We start from the raw sequence: 20638 nt of genomic DNA on the forward strand, positions 1-20638 counted from the left end.
TCAGCTCCTTCAGGCAGTGCTCTGAATAGCTACGAAGTGGCTTTTTCTCACCATGGAGCTGTTAAAAATATCACAGAGGCTCAATGCCCTGAAATGTCCAGCTGTTTGGTAGGTAGCCCTATGGTGGAAAACACGGTATGGACGTCTATTCTAGACCACATGAGAAGGAAATTTACTGGGGCGCCTGGGTAGCTCAGTCAGTTAAACGTCTGCCTTGGGCTTGGGTCATGATCTTCTGGTCCTGGGATCTCAGGCGGTCCCTGCTCAGCAGGGAGTCTGCGTCTCCCTTCTCCTGTGTACAACCCCACCCCCCATGCTTGTTCTCTCTGTTGCTCAAATAAATAAATAAAATATTTTTTAAAATTTACTATAGAATGTTAAATGTCTTATGGTGTAGAATTGGCCAAGTTTTAGCATAGGTGAGTGCAGAGGTTTTTCTCCTTTTTAATCAAAATTGAAAGTTTGATTGTGCTTCTTGTGCCTTGTAACTATGTCCTTTTTTTCTTCCTGAAGAGTAAAATACACAAGTATTTTGATTATGGATATGAATATACCTTTCCCCTAGCAGAAGTATAGCATTTAGGCAAAATAAGAGATTGTGAGAGTCATGAAATAGCAAAGCACAGATACATGGATATATAAAACCAAACAAAAGTGAGAATTTTGGATTAGAATCACAAGGAAAATGGTATCAGTTTTTCAATTTTATATAGTCTTAAGGATTTTATTATCAGTTTTCCTTATTATACTTAAATTTTTCATTATTCAAGAAAAATATAAAGTATTCTAAATTTTTAAGTTACTATAAGCTAAATTATTTTGCAAGCTCTCATGTACTTTATAAATATGCATTCTTACTTATCGTATTCTCCATGAGAAACCCGCAAAGGAAGTAGAGAAAATCTGTTACATTTGTGTTACGTCCTGAATAACTCCAAGATTAAAAGTCTTGGTTCTATCACTAGATCATCTTTGCTACTTTTGTGTTGAAATTTAAAAAACAAACAAACAAACAAACAAACAAAAACCCTACCAATAGCATCCTCTGATTTCTTTTTACAAAAACAGATTCAGATTGTCCTGATTACAGCTTTTCAATTTAAATCAAATGTATCCAACCCACATTAATTCTGTCCTTATAATGTTTCCCCTTCCTTTGTAATAAAAGTTTACGAGGGCCAGGTTCAAATGTGACGTCTCTATTTTATGTCTCAGAAGTTCTGGGAGTTAATTCCACCTCATATTAAACCATTTATGGATTTGCCAGCAAAGGTCAGCATGTTAAAGTACTACACAAGTTTTTATTAAAACAATTCTGTCTTTCTCAAATAAATTTTCAAGCTTTAAAGAATTATTGATTTGTCTAAGCCAGTTAGGTCAGCTGGTTGTAGCTTGGTTTTAAACAATCTCTGATCTCTATTCTGAGAGTGCAATGAAAGGAGAAAATGGTCTACAAAAAAATACTATGTAGCTAATCCTTCTGGTCAAGAGAGAAGAAAGAAAGGGAGAAAGGAAGAAAGGAAAAGGAAGGAAGAGGAAGGGAGAAAGAAAGAAAGAGGAAGGAAGGAAGGAGGGAAAGAAGAGAAAAAGTCTTCACAAAGTTGCCACCATTAAGCAACGAAAGGTGTTAATTACAGAACCAATGTCCATTCTTCCCCAACTCCTTTTCTCCCAGGAAGTTCATCCCGCTGAATCCAAGTAGACCTACTCCTCTCCTACGTCACACATTCAGTGATTCATCCTTTCTTTCTTTCTTTCTTCTTTCTTTTTTTGGACATCTCTTAGAGTACTTATCTTTTTTTGCCTTGTATTATGGTTATTACTGAACATGCCTTTCTCTCACTGGGTGATGAGGTCCTCGCGCCCCACAGCCAGATCCTCCATCACCCTCAGCACAACGCCCTACGAGTATAACAGATACACGTGCAGACAGAATATATGAATGAGTGAGCGAGGGATTATGTGAAATTCTAGCATGTTTTCTATTACCTAAACACCTATATCAGGATACATTGTGATTGAGATGCAAAGAGGAAAGTGAATCATAAAAATTATTCCACCATAACTAATAAACAAAAACATCTTTTAAAATATTTAAGAGACTTCTTTTGTTCAAACTTGGGTAATGTAAATCTTCATTAAGAGGCTGCTTCCTCTTTAGTGATGAAATATGAATGCAATTTCCTGTCCCCTCGCTAGGGTTAGTTTCTCATCTCGGTGCAAGCAGATCTATCCCACTCCTCGGTGGACAAGATCATCACCCCAAGAAACATGGGTAAGTGTAAGATTAAAGAATAAAAAAAGATTTTTATTAGATAACATACTTTGACATGATTATCAGTAATGTTCACAACCCTTTAATCGAATTTAGGCTAATGAAGCAGAACTTTATGCGATGAAGCAGAACTTTATGAGAGAGAGAAATGACACGTGGTTTCCCTTTCTCTGGGCAGTGGTAAAAGGATGTCAAAATTGCTGTTTAGAAATAGTTAGGTAAATCTACCGATATACAAGAGTGGAATATTTATGCTCCATTCTCTTTTCAGGAAGCATCATATTTGCAAACTGAATTAAGGGTTTGTGAAGGAGTCTACCAGCTCCCAGCTGTAGAGGCATCCCGCACCATTTCCTAGTTGGTAGGATGGGCTCGTGATACTTTCTATGTCATCAGAAATAATGTGAAATTTGGAAATAGGATTTCCAGTGTTAATAAGTAGTAAGTTATAATTCTTACTTAACAAGTGGCTATCAGTATCTTGCACAAAGTAGTCTTAATAAGCAGCTATTAAACCAATCAATGAAGGTCAGGAAGTGTTTCCTATAATGTATAGAAAAACATTGTCATCAATGATTTGTACTATTTGAGTAGCTGGTTAAAAATAGATATATTTTAATACACTGGGGATTATCTCCTTCTGGCATTTGGTAAAAATTGAAGTCAAAATTAGAAACTTATGCAAATTTCTCAGCCCTGGTTCTAAAAACAATTTTGTCAAAATTGTATTAAAGTAGTAAAATGTATCTGAAAAGAGGTATAAATAATAAGAACCATGTATTCCATTAAAATCTCAGAAGCAGGGCACCGGGGTGGCTCAGTGTGTTAATTCTCTGCCTTCTGCTCAGGTCACGATCCCAGGGTCTTGGGATCAAGCCCCACATAGGGCTCTCTGCTCAGCGGGGTGCCTTCTTCCCCACTCTCTCTGCCTGACTCTCTGCCTACTTGTGACCTCTCCCTCTCTGTTTCAAATAAATAAATAAAAATCTTTTTAAAAAATAAAATAAAATCTCAGAAGCAAAAAAAAAAAAAATCTCAGTTCACCCACGTTAATTCAACAACTATTAGCTGCAGAGCTTGGTATCATATTTGAAACGTTGCTATACAAATTATACTCTGAGTGCTCCTGGTGTCTCTGCTATGCTCTAGGTAGATGACAAAAGATGATCTCCACTCAGGACATGTCGGGGACAGCACAAGGACACCCACAGACTAGCAGTGGGTCATTCATTCAAACAGTACTATCATCTAATACATAATGAAGGCCTCTCATGTTCCAGGAATATTATGTGTGTTCTCATTTTATTGTCACGATACTCTACAAAGTGGGTGTTAATTTTACCTATGAAGATTGAAACTTAAAGAAGAAGCACCAGGGTCATAAATCCCCCAAGGGCTATGAGAACCTTTCAAAAAGTCTCCGGAGCCACACGCCTAGCGAAAGCCTCACAACCAACCACTGCTCTGTTATCCCACAGAGAAGACACTCTGATTCTGCTTCATCAAACTATTTGATCTTCTGGTGGTTTTAGTCAAAGCGGAAACATTTTTACAGAGGAAGAAACTCAGTCCATTGAGAACTTTACAAATCCTCCTAAAATCACGTTTGCCATTTATCCATCTTTTTTCTTCCTTAAGAGAAAACATGAATACTTCTTAAGATGAACAGAGGAAAAAGGGGCACCCACTGCCAGTCCTGGCCCATCCCTGCCCTGACCTCTCAGTCCTGGTCCCAAGGAAGGATGTTTTCAAGGCTGAGGTGTTCTTCCCAGACAAATGAGCCTAGTGATAGGTGGGACCCTGTGCAACCATCAGAGCAGAGTCCCATCCTCCTTCACTCAGACTTTTTTCTAGTGTCATTTTCCTTCTGCACTTTTATCCTTTAGAGGTCTCTTTCATGAGGATTTTGGGGGTCACTTTTCTCAGGGGTGGTTTATCTTAAATTGTCCTTAATTTTGCTCTGGATTTGATATTTGGTTCTGTCATGTATATAACTATAGGATGACATAAATTTTCATGGCCATTTGGAAATATCAACCCACTGTCTCCTGGTCTCGGTTATTACTACTGTGAAGTCCTTTGTCACTTTACAGTTCGTCCTTTGTAGGTACTCCATTTTTTCTCTTTGGTCATTTTTTCTTTGTTTTGAATCACAGCTTCATTGCAGTGTGTCTAAGCAGATGTTGATTTCCATCTTTGTGTTTAATCCTTGTTGGAATTTGCTGGGTTTCATAAATCTAAGGATTCCATGTCCTTCATCAGTCCTAGACAGCTGTCAGTCATTATCTTTGCAAACATTCCCTATTTTCTCTCTTCTTTCCCTTATGGAATTCCAATTAAATATATGCAGACGTGTTTGCTTTATTCTCCATGGCTTTTTGTTTTTTCCCATCTCTTTAACACTCTGATAATTTATTATTTCCTTAGGTCTGCCTTGCAGTATATTAATTTCCTCTTCAGCTAAAGCTCATCAGTGGGTTAGTCCCTGTGTTGATTTTTTAAAATTTAAATTATTACATATTTTATTTTTGGAAAATTTATTTCGATCTTATTAAAAATATGCCAATCCGTCTTTTGTAGTCTCTTGTTCCTTGATCATGAGTTTAAATCCCTTCATTTATTTCTTATTTTTTCAAAAGTTTTTTTTGTATTTATTTGAGAGGGAGAGGGAAGGGTCAGAAGCAGAGGGAGAAGCAGGCTCCCCGCTGAGCAGGGCTCGATCCCAGTCCCCTGGAGCTACCTGAGCTACAGCAGATGCTTGACCGACTGAGCCACCCAGGCACCCTTCCTTTATTTCTTATTAACATAATTATTTTGTGCTGTAAATCTATTAAGTTTATTCTAAAGCTTTTGTGGATCTGCTACTCACTTTCCTCATTTTTGATGACTCTGAGGCATAGTGGTTAATGTATGTGTGTGTGTGTATGCGTGTGTGTGTTTTCATGAGCTCATATTTGTTAAAACTCTTATCTGAGAGGATTCTTTTTTATTTCATATTCTCTACTGAAATAGAGTTGACACACAATATTACATTATTTTCAGGTGGACAACATAGTGATTCGATAACTCTAAACCTGACTCTATGCTCACCACAAGCTCAGCTGCCCTCTGTCACCACCACACAACTCTCTCACAGTAACACTAGCTCTGGTCTCTATTCTGTACTGTTCATCCCTGTGACTTATTCATTCCACAACTGGAAGCCTGTGTCTCTCACTCCCCTTCACCCAGCTGGCTCACCCTTGCGCCCCCTCCCTACTGGCAACCACCCATTCCTTCTGAGAGAGTTCTTCGAAGCCTACGTGGAGAGAAGGTCCCTCAAGGGATGATTTCTATTTACTTTTTCCAGGTGCCTAGGATATTTGTTTTTTCATATAGCAAACTCTCATTTTTGGTGAATTCACTTTCATCTTGCTTAAATGATTTATGGTTTGCTTTGGTTTCCATGAATTGTGTTTATATATGAGAAAAGAAGTAAAATGGTATCAGTTCTTAAGAAGGGCTGTGTGCTCTGCTGCAGGTAATATAGATGCTGTTTGACTCTCAAGATTCTTTCAAGCTCATCGCACAGAGCCTTTGATTCCACTTTCTAACTTTTTAAATGCAAGATAACAATACATGCAGAAACATGCACGTGTCCTAAGGGTACAGTTTGATGAATGTCTACAAACTGAACATGTTCATGGAGTCATCACTCAGAACAAAACCAGAACATGGCAAATTCTCAGAAGTCCCCCTCATGCCCTCTTCCAGTCATTACCCGGCCCCTCCCCCAAGGCAACCACTACCTGACTTCTTTTTTTTTTTTTTCCGGCATTTAAATGTTTACTGTGATACTCCACAACCAAATCAAACAAGGCGTTGTCCACCTAATGTGCAGCAAGCCAATTAAAACTGTCATGGAGCTTCTGCAGTGAAGAAAGGTAGGCTAGGTATTGGTGTGGTACCACCCAGGAGAATGGGAAGCTCATTCTCTAGAGTCCTGAACTGCCCAATGGCTTGCAAGTGAGGGCTCTGAAGGGCAAAATTTGGGACAAGGTCTTTGAGGAAGCGGACATCACTGAGTGGAGGCCATGAGATCATGCTACCAAAGGTCTCCTGAGAAGGCAGTTGCTGTTTTTGTTTTTGTTTTTTATAAGAATTTATTAATTAATTTAGAAGAGAGAGTGTGTGAGGAGTGTGGGGCAGGGGAAGGAAAGGGAGAGGGAGAAACAGCCTCCCTGCTGAGCAGGACCCCAGTGTGGGGCCCCATCCCAGGACCTGAGCTGAAGGCAGATGCTTAACCACTGAGCCACCCAGGCATCCCAGAGGTGGACTCTATTGAGAGGAGGCCCATGAGCTCATGTTAATAGGTACTCTGATCCTGCTTCAGCTGGCCTCTTGAAGCTCTTTTCCATCTCATGAGACTTAGATTCTGAAAAATATCTTCAATCCTTCTGTTACAGATTTCATTAGGTACATATAGTACTTATATATTTAAGGTAGTGCCGATTAACTACGTGTAAGCCAGGGGGATTGCATTCCTACAGGTTCTCTGGCCAGTCCAGTCATGCCTACAGGTGGTATAACCTCCAGGGTTCATTTTTTTTCTTTTTCTTTAAAGATTTTATGTATTTACTTCAGAGAGAGAATGAGCGAGAGAGAGAGAGAGAGAGAGACGAAGTGCGTGAGCGAGGGAGGGGTAAGGGAGAGGGAGAAGCAAACTCCCCACTGAGCAGCAAAAACAGACTCCCAGCTGAGCAGTGAGCCTGATGGGGGCTCAATCCCAGGGCCCTGAGCCACCCGGGCACCCTTCTAGGGTTCACTCTTGCATCTGAACTGACAAGACAACTCCACATGATTTTTGCAACCATGCAAACATACCACGTTACATATACATCAATCTCACAATCGGTCTTCTCTACGTTTTCTTCCTTACCACATTATGAGTGCTGAAAGATACTTAATTTCAGCTTTGAGATAATTCACAGAGGATTCCCAAACTCAACAAAATAGACCCTTCGAAGCTCAGCTTCAAGAACTGGGAGATTGTTTTGAGTGTGGTAGCAGGATAAATGTTCCTTTTAGCCATCTAGTTCTCACATCAAGTACAGGAAAAATTAGTCTGTCTAAGTAAATCCAATACATGATCCATTATAGAAAAGGAATCCGTGGGCACATAACAACACATTGTTACTAAGTGGGAGGACACGATGTGAGATGATGATTTTTACAAGTGTATTTGACGCCTGTAGAGTCTAACAGACAGCATGAAAGTGATGTGTTCTAGAAAACCTGCGGTCATCTTCCATCTGATTTACAGAAATGATTACTCACAAATTATTTTCTTTTTCTTTCTTTCTTTTTTTTTTAAGATATTATTTATTTATTTGACAGAGAGAGATCACAAGTAGGCAGAGAGGCAGGCAGAGAGAGAGGAGGAAGGAAGCAGGCTCCCCCCCTCCCCAGCAGAGAGCCCCATGCAGGACTCGATCCCAGGACCCTGAGATCATGACCTGAGCCGAAGGCAGCGGCTTAACCCACTGAGCCACCCAGGCGCCCCACAAATTATTTCCTTTAATTAGATCTGTTATTATGGTGAGAAGACTTGTATTAATCTATTGGTGGAAAATAGAAAATAATTATTTTCTTTCTCAACAAAGCTGGTCTACTTTGCTGCAAAAACACCTCAGCTTTCTAAGGCATTTTTATGTAAAAAGTAGAAAGCAAAACCCTTAACATCCAAGAAGCTTTATTTAGCATTCCAACCTAGGATCGTGGCCAAGTTCCACCCATGATTAAATAGGTGTTTCTGGGCTAATGGCTTAATATGTGGCTCAATTCTTTATTTGTAATATAAGTTTATAATAAATGGCACAGAACTGTAGTAACACCTAAGTTATAACAAATGTGCATGCCATTTTAAAGGGTGCTAGCGCATAGAAAGCCTTTAATAAATGGACCACTGCTCTGATTTCTGACAGAGTAGATTAACTTTTTAATCCCCTACTAGATATTCTTTTGTGTCTGCCTTTTTCCATCACTCTGCATTATGTTTCTGAGCTTCAACTGTGTTATTGTCCGCAGCAATAATTTGTTCGTTTTCAGTGACGTATAGATTTCAACTGTGTTAATATATACTTATCTATTTACTTCTCTATTCTGCAAGTGCTCATCCCACTTGGGGGATGCTACAAACAAGGCTACTGGGAACATTCTTATTCTACCCCGCGTCTTTTTAGTAAACACATGTATGTATTCCTGTTGACCAGATACCTGGAAATGGAATTGCTGAACCACACGGTATAAGTAAATGTCAAAACCATTTTCCAACCACCGGTAAATAAGAGTCCCAGGCACGTTACAGCCTCACCACAACTTGGTAACTTCTGCCTTTTTCATTTTATTCACTCAGGTGGGTGTCATTGTGGTTTTCGTTTGTATTTCCTTGATGACTGACAAAGTTGAGCACAGAGATCCAGCACGAGTTCCTGGCTGGTGTGCAGATCACAGGACCAAACTAAGAGTGTAGACTCAGGCCCCATTCCCAAGAAAGGACCAACCCGAGGCCATGAATCCTCAGGGATTTTTCATCTTGGCTCCTCACAGAAACACAGCAGAGACAGGGAACTTGCCAGCTCTCCCCACCGTCTGCAAGAAGCTATCCAGTTTGTTGTTTCCTATGTTTAATTTCTAGTTCACCTTTTGCGTGAGGATAGAGGCTCCAGCAACCCCACACATGTGCTATGGTGAGAACCACTTCCTGCCTACACACGTCTGCATTCTGCCTCTAGCTCTCTGCATTAGAGGCTCTAGTCACATCTTCCAACTCACAGAGGCCTCCAGGACGTCCCGAGCTTTCTGCTCACATACCTTCCTGATCTTAGCTCCCACTTCTTTTTTCTCCATCCCAATTTTTTTTTTTTCCTTTCTGGAAGTTCACCTATTGATTCAAAAGTTGTTTTTTCACATTTTGTTCATATTTCTAGGTGTAGTAAAACAAGATTTGGAGGAATTTAGGTCTTTACTTTAAAACTGACATAAAAATAGGTACTCTGAATATGGTTTTTTCTGCTACCAGAATCCTGTGGCTTGTGGTGGCAAGGCCTCTGTTGTGCTCAGGGCTCATTCATACTTGGAAAGGGGTGGTTTTGGTGTCCTCAGGCACATAACAAGAAGGCAAATCTTTCTTTCCCTGCACAGTGACTCTACAGAGTGTAAGCTCCCCACCACATAAGTCATCCAAGGAAGGAATAGGCCTCTCTGGCAAAGATATAGAGACTAAAATAGTTCTCTACTCCACTATGAAAAGAGGGATGGGGTCTCTGTTCCCATGTGAATCTATAATAGCAGACCTTTAAAAAATTAAGCTAATAAATAATCAGTGACAAAGGTAGATTTTGCCAAGAATTAAGAACATTCTGCCCTCTCTTTCACAAAAGTACAGGAAAGGTAAAATACCCATGAAGGAAGCAATGGGAATACAAAAGAGGCAGTGTTGTCTAATTATTTATGAACTTTCATCAAGCCGCTATATTTTACAATATTTCAGTTTATTAAATTTCTTGTGACTCTATTTTCTTGACTAATGAGCAGATAGTGAAAGCACCTCATACCTAGATTGCATACAAAATGAAACATTTGAAATCGTATAACTATACAGTTCATATAACTCAAAAGCATTTACTGATTACAAACAAGTCATTACATCTGCCATTTTTATTAGCTCTGAAAATGTAACTTCAGTTTTGTGATGGTGTCCAATGAGTAATAGAATTCCCTCTCATCTATCACCTTGTGGATAATTCTTATTTGAAATAGAGAAAAATGTCTCAGCTTGATTTTATTCACTGAAGTCAATTAAATAATTTACCTTTTTAAACACCTTCATTGTCATTTAATACATTTTTTATATCTCCAAGAAATGAAATAAAAGAAGATTGTTTCAAAAGCATGAGGCACCCGCTAAAGACCTAAGCTATTCAAGTTCATCTTTCGTTACAGAAACAAAGGCATGTTAAAAACAGATGTCAATCTCCGTGAAAACAAAGCCTTCTATATTCACGTATGCACCAATCTCCCAAGTTTTGTGAAGGAAAACAAAATGACGATGACACTCTGCCGATGCTGAGGGATGGCCCGGTCGGTCGCTGGGGTTCTTCATCAGCGTCCTGTGATAATAAAAACATGGACTTCTGCTTGTTAAAATTTACTGACCATTGTGGCTAATCACCAGGAGGCTGGATTCTGGCCTCCAACTATTGATATCTTTGTGAAAATTGATCTATATCCGCCTCTTAAAAGCACCAATGATTGAATCAGAACTTTTGAAAGCAAAGAAAAATGGACACACATTCATAAAAAAGAAGGAGATGCTGAAAGCGAACTGGAAGGAGGCAAGACTTACCTTGCTGTGTACCTTCTAAGAACAAATGCAATTGCCACCTTGATACGAGAAAATGAACAGCACGTGTATTGAAGAGCAGCACGACCTCGATCACTATCTGTTTCCGATTGTTTACATCTTTGTGGTCATAGTCAGCATCCCAGCCAACATCGGATCTCTATGTGTGTCTTTTCTACAAGCAAAGAAGGAGAATGAGCTAGGAATTTACCTCTTCAGTTTATCACTCTCAGATCTGCTCTACACATTAACTCTCCCTCTATGGATTAATTACACTTGGAATAATGACAACTGGACCTTCTCTCCTGCCGTGTGCAAGGGGAGCGCTTTCTTCATGTACATGAACTTCTACAGCAGCACGGCCTTCCTCACCTGCATCGCCGTTGATCGGTACTTAGCAGTGGTCTACCCTTTGAGGTTTTCTTTTCTAAGGACAAGAAGATTTGCCTTCATGGTCAGCCTATCCATCTGGGTATTGGAAACCTTGTTCAATGGTATCATTCTGTGGGAAGATGAAACCACTATAGAATATTGTGATGCCAAAAAGTCGAATTTTACTTTGTGCTACGACAAGTACCCCCTGGAGAAATGGCAAATCTGCTTCAACTTCTTTAGGACGTGTACAGGCTATGCAATACCCTTGGTCATTATCATGATTTGCAACCAGAAGGTCTACCAAGCCGTGCAGCATAACCAAGCCACTGAAAACAATGAAAAGAAGAGAATCATAAAACTTCTTGTTAGCATAACACTGACTTTTGTCTTGTGTTTTACTCCCTTTCACGTGATGCTGCTGATTCGCAGCATCTTAGAGCGCGATGGGAACTTCGGTAAACTTACCTTTAACCACAAGTCTGGGAAGCAGACTTACAAAATATACAGAATCACGGTTGCATTAACAAGTTTAAACTGTGTTGCAGATCCCATTCTGTACTGTTTTGTCACTGAAACGGGAAGATCTGATATGTGGAGTATATTAAAATTCTGTACTGGGAAGCTTAATAACCCAAAAGTACAAAGAAAAAGCATACTTTCTATGTCTACAAGAGACACCATGGAATTAGAAATCCTGGAATAGAAGCAAAGACTTTTTTTTAAGGTACACAGTATCATAACATCAAGGTTACATTCTGAAGAGGAAATTAAGCATAGGAGGGGACAAAGTGTTCCAATTGAATATTTTAATTCTATTCAATGGAAATCTTTTGGAAGTGTACTGTATGGCTCCCTTTTATTAAATTGAATATTAAATAAAATTCAAAGTATTACAAAATTCAATAGTATTTTAGTGACTCAAGATCATTATTATCAATAAAAATTGGTTTGTTTTGTTTTGTTTTATCTATGCTGTAACCTTTCAGAGGTTATTAGATATATGGAAATCTGTGCCCTAATTCAGTGAGCTTTGTGTCCAGTTTTCATGACTTTTGTCACTCTTTCATAGATTTCAGACCACCAACTATCACTTTTCCCAACTGTATGTAACTGTCTCCAGCAACCCCAACTACTAAATACTGCTTCTAATCTTCTCATTAGGTAACAAATACTGATTGAGTCCCTCTATGTACTAGGCTTTGTGTTAAGTACTGGGGTTACAAAAGAAATGGTCTCATGAGGGGTGCCTGGGTGGCTCAGTGGGTTAAGCCTCTGCCTTCGGCTCAGGTCATGATCCCAGGGTCCTGGGATCGAGCCCTGCATCGGGCTCTCTGCTCAGCAGGGAGCCCGATTCCCTTCCTCTCTCTCTCTGCCTGCCTCTCTGCCTACTTGTGATCTCTCTCTGTCAAATACATAAAGAAAATCTTTAAAAAAAAAAAAAAAGAAAGAAAGAAAGAAATGGTCTCACGAAGCCTTATGAAAGCTTATGTCAGTTTGGAAACCTAGTCATTGAGCTTGTAAGACTTTTTACTAAAGAAAAGCAAATAGGAGTCTGAAGGCCTCTTCCAGAATATAAAGCTATGGGCTATGTGTACACTCTTTCGGCTGCTTAGAGGTCTTCTTCATTTCTCTGAAATCATAATTTTAAAAAAATTTACATTTGAGTACAACATAGCTGAAATTACCAGAAAGTTAATGTCTACACAAAAAGACATAGACACCAAAGGCACTTATTCCTTTAAATCTTACAGTCAGGCACTCTTTTTGGATTTAGAATATTTAAAGAATCTTGATAAAATATATTCTTTTATGTTTATGTTTTCTCGTTGTGGAAATTACCCTGCCTAGTTTTAGGTAGGCATTCCTTAAGCAAACTTTTTATGAACCAAAGTATTTTTCCAGATTTTTAAAGATTTTTTTTTTTTTTTAATCCTACACTACTCCTTCTCTCGTTCTTTCTCTTTCTTGTTTCCTCTCTGGTCCTTCTCCCCCCGCTTACAAAGTGATCTGATAACAAATGTCTTGGTCCCATTTAGTGCCCTCACCTTAGAAAACAAACATCCTGGGAAGAAGAAAGACTATCTTTTCAATAGTAAAATTACTGAGTTCACAAATGGACTACATTTTCTATTAAGGTTTTCTGTGATGGTTCAGGTACACAAAAGAAAACCACCTCGCTTTGAAGTCACTTGTGTATCCTCTGTTCTTTGTATTTTTTGGATCATAAAGTTTCTGGAGAATTAATAGATTCTGTCTGGTCACACAGATACATCTACATATGCTTAAAACCTAAATATACACCATTAAAATGAAGAGTAATTAAAATAGTTTAGCTGTTTGATTAATTATTGACAAATTATTGGCAGCCTATAAGCTGAATGCTTATAAAACTAAGAGTTCCAAAAACAATTTTGCCCATATCTAGAAACTCTGATGTTGATTGAGTGTCTTGTCCAAGATCACAGAGTTAGTTGGAAACAAAGCCAGGCTTGAACTCCCAAATCACTTCCCTCCAGAGCTGCTTTTCCTCCTTTATATTTATTTGTTTTAACATTTCTACCATTTCTTTCTTAAGGGATGCAAAAGGTCTATACGCATGAAGAATTGTTCAGGAGAGTCATTGGACTTAGATCAGGATAAGGAAGATTATTTTATTAATGAATGCTTTATTTAATTTTATTTTATTAAAGGGGTTATTTTATTAATGAACACTTCTGGAAATATAATAAATCATATGGATAGTAACTAAGTGCATCTGTTACGGAGAGCTGGTTAGGACTTTACCTCAGCTGGTTATATAAAGAGATGTGGCAAATACAAATTCATGACACTCTTAGTAAGAACGTCCTACCTAATGATTAACAAAGAATCAATGATTTGGAATGCTGTAGGATAAGTTAAAAAGGAACCAGGCTGCCAAAATCTTTGAGCAGTGTATCCATCCTGTCCGAGCAGAGCCAGTCTTGGAGGACCCACAGTGGCAGGATGCTGTCCAGATATTAAGGCAAAGCATGCTAGATATGATCTAAAATTTTCTACAGTTCTGACAGTGGGAAGTTAGGCTTCAGTTTTGAGAAGCTTTTTTAGTTCCTAATTACTATCCTCCACTAAACTGTATGTATGGGGGTGCCTGGGTGGCTCAGTGGGTTAAGCCTCTGCCTTCAGCTCAGGTCATGATCTCAGGGTCCTGGGATCGATCCCCACATAGGGCTCTCTGCTCAGTAGGAAGCCTGCTTGCCGCACCCCACCCCCATCTGCCTGCCTCTCTGCCTACTTGTGATCACTATCTGTCAAATAAATAAATAAAATCTTGTAAAAAAATAAAAAATAAATAAACTGTAAGTATGTCTGGAAGGAGAAAGACCCTACATCTAATATCACCTGGGACTTTGTTGGCAGAAGACCCAGACAGGAGCACCACTGACCACCCACCATTTGACCTTAAAGAATTTTTGTGTTCTCCCTAAGGCTCAGCTTCTGTCCACTGCAGGGGCAAGAATAACACTTGCTTTTAATAAGTAGATGTGAAAACAACTTTGCAGAAGGTGATGAGATGTCTAGATGTTCATTATTACTTATTCTCATCTTTATCAGGATTAGTGGACAGCTATCCAAGAGATAGAGATGTCCCCAGGACCCTGGGGTAGGAATGTAGCCATGTGAGCTGACCGGGGCCAGCTCCAGTACACCTCTGCTCTGGTTACTTCTTCCAGGGAGCTGAACACACCCGTCAAGGTAACTGAAGGGCCTTCGTTGTTCCTGGCTCTGTGGCATCTTCTCCGTAGTGCCTGCTCCTGGGAGTTCATAGTGCTAAGGAGACACACTGAGGACGTCACCATGAACAGAGGGTTGGACATCCATTTTTAATTTGTTTAAATTCCAGACTTTTTATTTCCTTATTCAGAATGTTATTTTTTTAAGATTTACTCATTTATTTTAGAGAGAGAGAAAAAGAGCACATGTCTAGGGTGAGGACCAGAGGGAGAGAGAGAAGCTCAAGCAGACTCCTTGCAGAATGGGGAGCCCAACATGGGGCTTGATCTCACGACCCCAAAATCATGACCTGAGCCAAAGTCAAGAGTCAGACGCTTAACTGACTGCACCCCCCAGGCACTCCGATTTTTTTAATCTAATGGACTCAGACATCTTAGATAAGCCACTGAGGAAACTGAGCACAAGATTTTAAAACATCTATTTTTCCCACCTCATCTGAAGAAGCTTCATGAATGAAGGAGATGTGAAAACACATCAAAAATAACCATCTCACTTGGACCAAACGATACAGCATTCTCTCCATAGGGGCAATCTGAGCAAATCTGCTTCCCCAACATCAATTATTTCATTTTCTCTTTGCAGTTTAAGCCATAAATTCTCCCCAAGACATGTTTTCATTCCTAAATGTTAGGATCAGATAAACAATTATTTGCCAATTGCCTCTGTTGACCTTGTGAACTTGACTTACTTATTTAGAAATACGCAGTACCAACTGTAAGATAGAATCTGTGGTGCATGGCATATAAGCATTTCTTTTTCCAACACTTTTATCTCACCCTGGGTTTCCTTTAGTCTAGACACTACTGTCATCGTTCTGTCATTTATGCATGGGGCCTCTGTTCCTTCCTGGCTGAGCCCATCCACAGGTTGCTATGGAAACACAATGGCTACTGTAACTCCTTGACCCAAGAAGGCCTTTGTGATAATAGACTTCTTTGTCCAGGTCCATCTGGTGACCCTGCGGTGAATCGGTAGGCTGTTCCTCCAACAGACACACCCACACACGAATAACACTTATTCTCAGATACAAACAACCTGTCCCGTGTCACAAAAACAAACCAACGAAAATTCCCGGGATCTTTGAACATGTGTTTGTGCTATTGCGTAAGATGCCTAGTACCAATGAGGAGAACACATACTACCTCCTTAATTTCTGAAATAATTCTCCTTGTGGGTGTTTTCATTTTGTTGTTTACTAGATCAGAAGTCAGGGGTGGGGAGAGACATTGTCAAGATCCTCCCTGCCAATCCCTACTCCCGTCTCTTTCCTCAGGCAGAAGTGGCTACCAAGGACTATTCTGGAAAATGGTATTCTGGAAAAATCCAGTTCTGACTGGGATTTTTTTTTTTTTTTTTTTTTTTTTACATCTTCTGGGCAGACACCTATGGGGGAGAATAATAGGTTAATTTAAAAGAAAGCAGGAATGTCCTGTGTTGTTCTTTGTTCATAATATAAACACTTGATTGGATTCAACTTTTTTTTTTTTTAATGACCATTCATTTCTTTTATTCTTTGGCATTTCGTAAAGCTTAAAGATAGAGCACAACGTGATTAAGTTCATGTTATTTAGTTGCATTTGCTGAATGCCCCTTGTTTGCAGGAATAAGCAGACCGTGGCAAAATTGGGTCAAACTTGGGTGAGGGAGAAAAAAGCCATGGAGGAGATGAGAGTTTTTCTCCTCCAAAGATCCTTTTTTTGCTACATCATTTGTCGCTGGCCAAGAAAAATCACACAGACGCCTTGCCTGTGGCCACTAGATGTCGATCATGTTCTATTTAGAACATTGTATTTCCACTCCCTCCACCCCTCCCACGGTCACTCCCAAAGGGCAGAGTAGTGTAATGGTGATGTTCTACCCAAGAAACAAGAAATATCCCCTATACATTAGAAACGAAGGAGAGGAAATGGTGAAATTCAGTTTGTATTCTTTGTCTTCCTGCTTTCCGGCAACCTTAGTATCGGTCAGGTAATTTCACTTGGTTTAAACTCCATGTATCATTTTAGTATCATTTTTTCCAGCTGCTCAGAATTAGTCAGTCCACATGTAAGAGAACCTAACTGTGTAATTTCTGCAGGATGTGGATACAACATGGATAATTTGTTTGGTTATCTTACCCGTGTTAGAAAATACTCATCCCCTTTCACATAAGTAGAAACAAAATATTTGAGCTATCAGAAGTTTGCAATTTTGTCTACTATAATAAAATTATTATCTACGAAATTCAAGATGTAATTCCATATATGTATGATTTTCCATTTCAAATTTATTATTGATATATCTCAGCACTAAAAATGTACATTATGTTGAATTGTGGAACCTGTTCCTCCCCAAAGAAGAGTAATGCAGTCATCATTTAACAGTATTTGCATATCATTAAATATGTAATGGCCTACAATCTGCTGCTTCTGCCTATAATTTTCTCAAATCCTTTATGAAACATCAGTGAATTTTTACACATTTAAGAAATAGGTTATGATTCCTCAAATGATGTTGCAATTATGCGTTGAAAAAAGCAAGCCAATAAAGAAATGAGCTAAGAAAGTCTCCATATTGTTTGGTGTAAGTATGAGAATAAAAATATAAATTTTGTTATCTAGGGAATGTGTGCTCAATAAATTTTGAATCAAATACAATCAGGAAATCTTGCTCTCCAATGATTTGACTTGCCAGTGCTATGAAAAATATTAACGTGAGCTCTCGTCACTGCATTGATCCTTCTTGGATGTGTAATGGAACTCATAAACATCCTTCTAACAGAAATCTTTTCAAAATTATTATAAAATCTCTGGTCTTGGTCCCAAGACTATTGACACTTACTTATAAATGGATTAACTTGGAAAACCTGATTTCATTTCACAGTTAATTATATCACCTCAAAGGATTAAAATAATGGACTAAAAATGACTTTGTAGAAATGCCTCAGAGAGGGTACCATGAGCCTTTGGAAGTCTGAACATGACTGCCAGATCTATTAGGTTCTATTAGTGTTTTTAAAAACATTGATAACTGAACAATATCCTTTCTCATGCCATTCACCCTTTCGTGGAATTGACAGTTGCTGATGCTAAGGAATGCTGCTGTGAATCTTCAGGGAAAGGCCTTCAGTGACATCCCTGGAAGTTCACCCAAGAAGGGAAAGTGTGACTTCTGTGTTCAAAGGGACTACGGGAAAGGAGAACCTGCTGGATTATAGCACTTGCCCCATCTTCCCTGGATTAAACGATTGCCAAAGCAAAGCAGTGTCTGAGATAGGCAGAGACTCTCCTTGCTCTACAGATCTTGTTCTGGCCCCTAAAAGAACTACTGTAAACGTTATTCTCACTGGTGATCAAGATTGCCTTTTGGGTGAATAAGTAATAAGTCAATTAGTGGAGTGAACCAAGAATGGTACAATTTCACCCTTTGTCCTAACCCTGAAGTTGAGTATCTGAAATCCTTGGAAGAATTTGTATTTGGGGTTGAAAACTTTTTTTAAGATTATACGGGAAAATAAGTTTAAAGAGAAAGAGTTTCCTTTTAAGAAAGCCTTAATTAACATGTGTTAAATTTGTTAAAACAGAAATGATAGAGGCTCCTGGGTGGCTAAGTCAGTCAAGCATCTGCTTTCAGCTCAGATCATGATCCCAGGGTCCTGGGATTGAGCCCCAACATTGGGCTCCCTGCTTGGCGAGGAAACTGCTTCTCCCCCTGCCTGCCGCCCCCCACTCCTGTACTCTCTATGTGTCTCTAATAAATACAATCTTTCAATTTTTAAAAAAAAAAACAGAAGCACATATTATCAATGACATTTTACTCATCTTAAATGGATAAAAACAGGAAGTGTCATGTTGATTTCCATCTATCATCCCTTACTCAAGAAATTTTAAGATGTTCATTGCCTAAAACTTTTAGTAAGATGTTAAAAAATTGACTTGCTCTTATTGAAGACTCCACAATGCCATGAGTTTGTTCACTGATTCAGTGCTACAGAAAAATATTGCTGCCTTTTCTTTAAGTCAACCTCATTGTAACTCCCAGCCCAGATATCACCAAGCTATAGGAAATTCCAACCTCGTCATTCCTGGGATGCCCTCCTCTTTCAGGTTTATATCAGAATCAGAGAGGGATTACAGGAGGCTAAGAAAATAGAGGCTAACAATTACCAGGGACGTTATCTAAGCTGTCATGGTCCTTTACACCTCGCTGGTTTTTTGCTGCCTCCCTATCTTGGGGCATAAGGCTCATTGATAAGATTGAGTATATCCTGGCTAATGACCCAGATGCCTGTGCATCAGGTTGACTGAAATGGCACTCCCTTCAGAATCCATGTAGCTCTTGGCCTCCAAACCTCAGTTAAGTCAATCAGAGCAGCCCAATGCCCTGGACCAATGGTGGGCTGAGTGGTGGGCATGTTACCTAACCTGCTTGTAATGCTGGGACAAAGGCTTTTACTTCTGCCCTGGATAATGTGCCCCACGGCTGCAGTGCTGGAATCTAGATGGTCATCTTGCAGTTAGGGATTTGCCATCACACGGAAGAAAGAAGAAGTCGGCAGTGGGGACGCACCTAGCCCGTGAAGTTAGCAGCCCTTGTTAGTAAATGGCGAAATAATAATAATAATAATAATAACGGTTTAAACTGTTTCTTGCTACAAGCTGGGACTCAAAAATGCCTACCAAGGCTCTTATATCAGGTAATTGCTAAAAAAAAAATTAAATTAAAAAATCATGACATTGGAGTTTTTGAGCTTCTTTTTTCAGGCTTTGATAAGGTTCTGCAAAAGAAAGGTAAAATGATTCAATTTTCCTGAGACCTTTCCTGATATGTTTTCTTTTTTTTTTTTAAAGATTTTATTTATTTATTTGACAGACACAGATTACAAGTAGGCAGAGAGGCAGGCAGAGAGAGAGGAGGAAGCAGGCCCCCTGCTGAGCAGAGAGCCCAATGTGGGGCTCAATCCCAGGACCCTGGGATCATGACCTGAGCTGAAGGCAGAGGCTTTAATCCACTGAGCCACCCAGGAGCCCCCTCCTGATATGTTTTCAAATCTAGTAAATACCACTGATCTGAGGGGCCCAGGCAAAACCGATGTGTTTTCATGCTTCAGGAAAAGGGTGAACTTTAGCTAGAAAAAGGAAGTCAATATTATTTGTGAGTCACTAGTGAGCAGAGTCTCGAAAGCTAGACATTATGGAGAAAGAAAAGAATTTTTAAAACTCCTTCAGCTCGCATTTCATATAAAGAACTAGATTGGGTGACTTAAACTTGGAGTCTTCAAAAAGCCAAGGGAAGGGAGGACATAAGATATAAACAAAGCTCTTGTTATGCAAGAAATTTTAAAAAGCCTAACCTCCTGAACCCATGGACTGTGGGGAGGAGACAAAGAAGAGTTAGAATAAATACATCAGAGACAAGTGTTGAACTTCATGACCAGGGGAGCAGTAGGATCTTCCAGAGTGGGTGGGGGAGAATAGTCAATGCTGGTAACCTGCTTTCCCTACAGGCAGTTGCAAGCTTCTGGGAGAAACTCATTCTGAGTATGGGAGAAACCCCATACTCATAATGAGGTATATCAATGTGGTGCAAAAATAGAGATTAGCATAAAGTTGAGCAGGTTGAGCACTGCACAAGAAACCTATGTCTAACGGGCACCATTCATTTCACAGACATTATAGATTTGTACATTTATTATGGCAGCTTTAGAGCATTGGCAGCAAAGTGTTCTAATAAAATCAGTGTGACAGGAAAGAAAATGTCTTAAGGAAGACACTTTTTTTCCCCCTAACTTTCATAGAATGCTGTTTCAGCAGCTTAACCTGGCCTCACCCCTGTCACTACAAGGGCCTGTA

The 20638-nt window shown here is 39.4% G+C and overlaps 1 protein-coding gene across 9 annotated transcripts; it reads left to right on the forward strand.

Annotated features, from left to right (window-relative positions):
- On the forward strand, nucleotides 1–11941 carry GPR65 (G protein-coupled receptor 65). Of its 9 annotated transcripts, none has more exons than XM_082737705.1 (5): nucleotides 1–108; nucleotides 2200–2275; nucleotides 2547–2636; nucleotides 8527–8669; nucleotides 10259–11941. In XM_082737705.1, exon 5 carries the CDS (start codon nucleotides 10714–10716, stop codon nucleotides 11734–11736), a length of 1023 nt encoding a protein of 340 aa, XP_082593831.1. In that variant the 5' UTR covers nucleotides 1–108; nucleotides 2200–2275; nucleotides 2547–2636; nucleotides 8527–8669; nucleotides 10259–10713; the 3' UTR covers nucleotides 11737–11941. The 9 variants fall into 9 exon arrangements, with proteins under 9 accessions (XP_082593831.1, XP_082593832.1, XP_082593830.1 ...); XM_082737708.1 differs by having other exon boundaries at nucleotides 3–108; nucleotides 2547–2716; nucleotides 10177–11941; XM_082737710.1 differs by having other exon boundaries at nucleotides 3–108; nucleotides 10177–11941.
- Nucleotides 11942–20638: the final 8697 nt, after the last annotated feature.

This window comes from Mustela nivalis (genome assembly GCF_964662115.1).
Source record: "Mustela nivalis genome assembly, chromosome: 6".
Classification (NCBI taxonomy): domain Eukaryota; kingdom Metazoa; phylum Chordata; class Mammalia; order Carnivora; family Mustelidae; genus Mustela; species Mustela nivalis.

Excerpts from the sequence above, each read along its gene's own strand:
- GPR65 (XM_082737705.1), top strand. The coding sequence starts at position 10,714 with ATGAACAGCACGTGTATTGAAGAGCAGCACGACCTCGATCACTATCTG.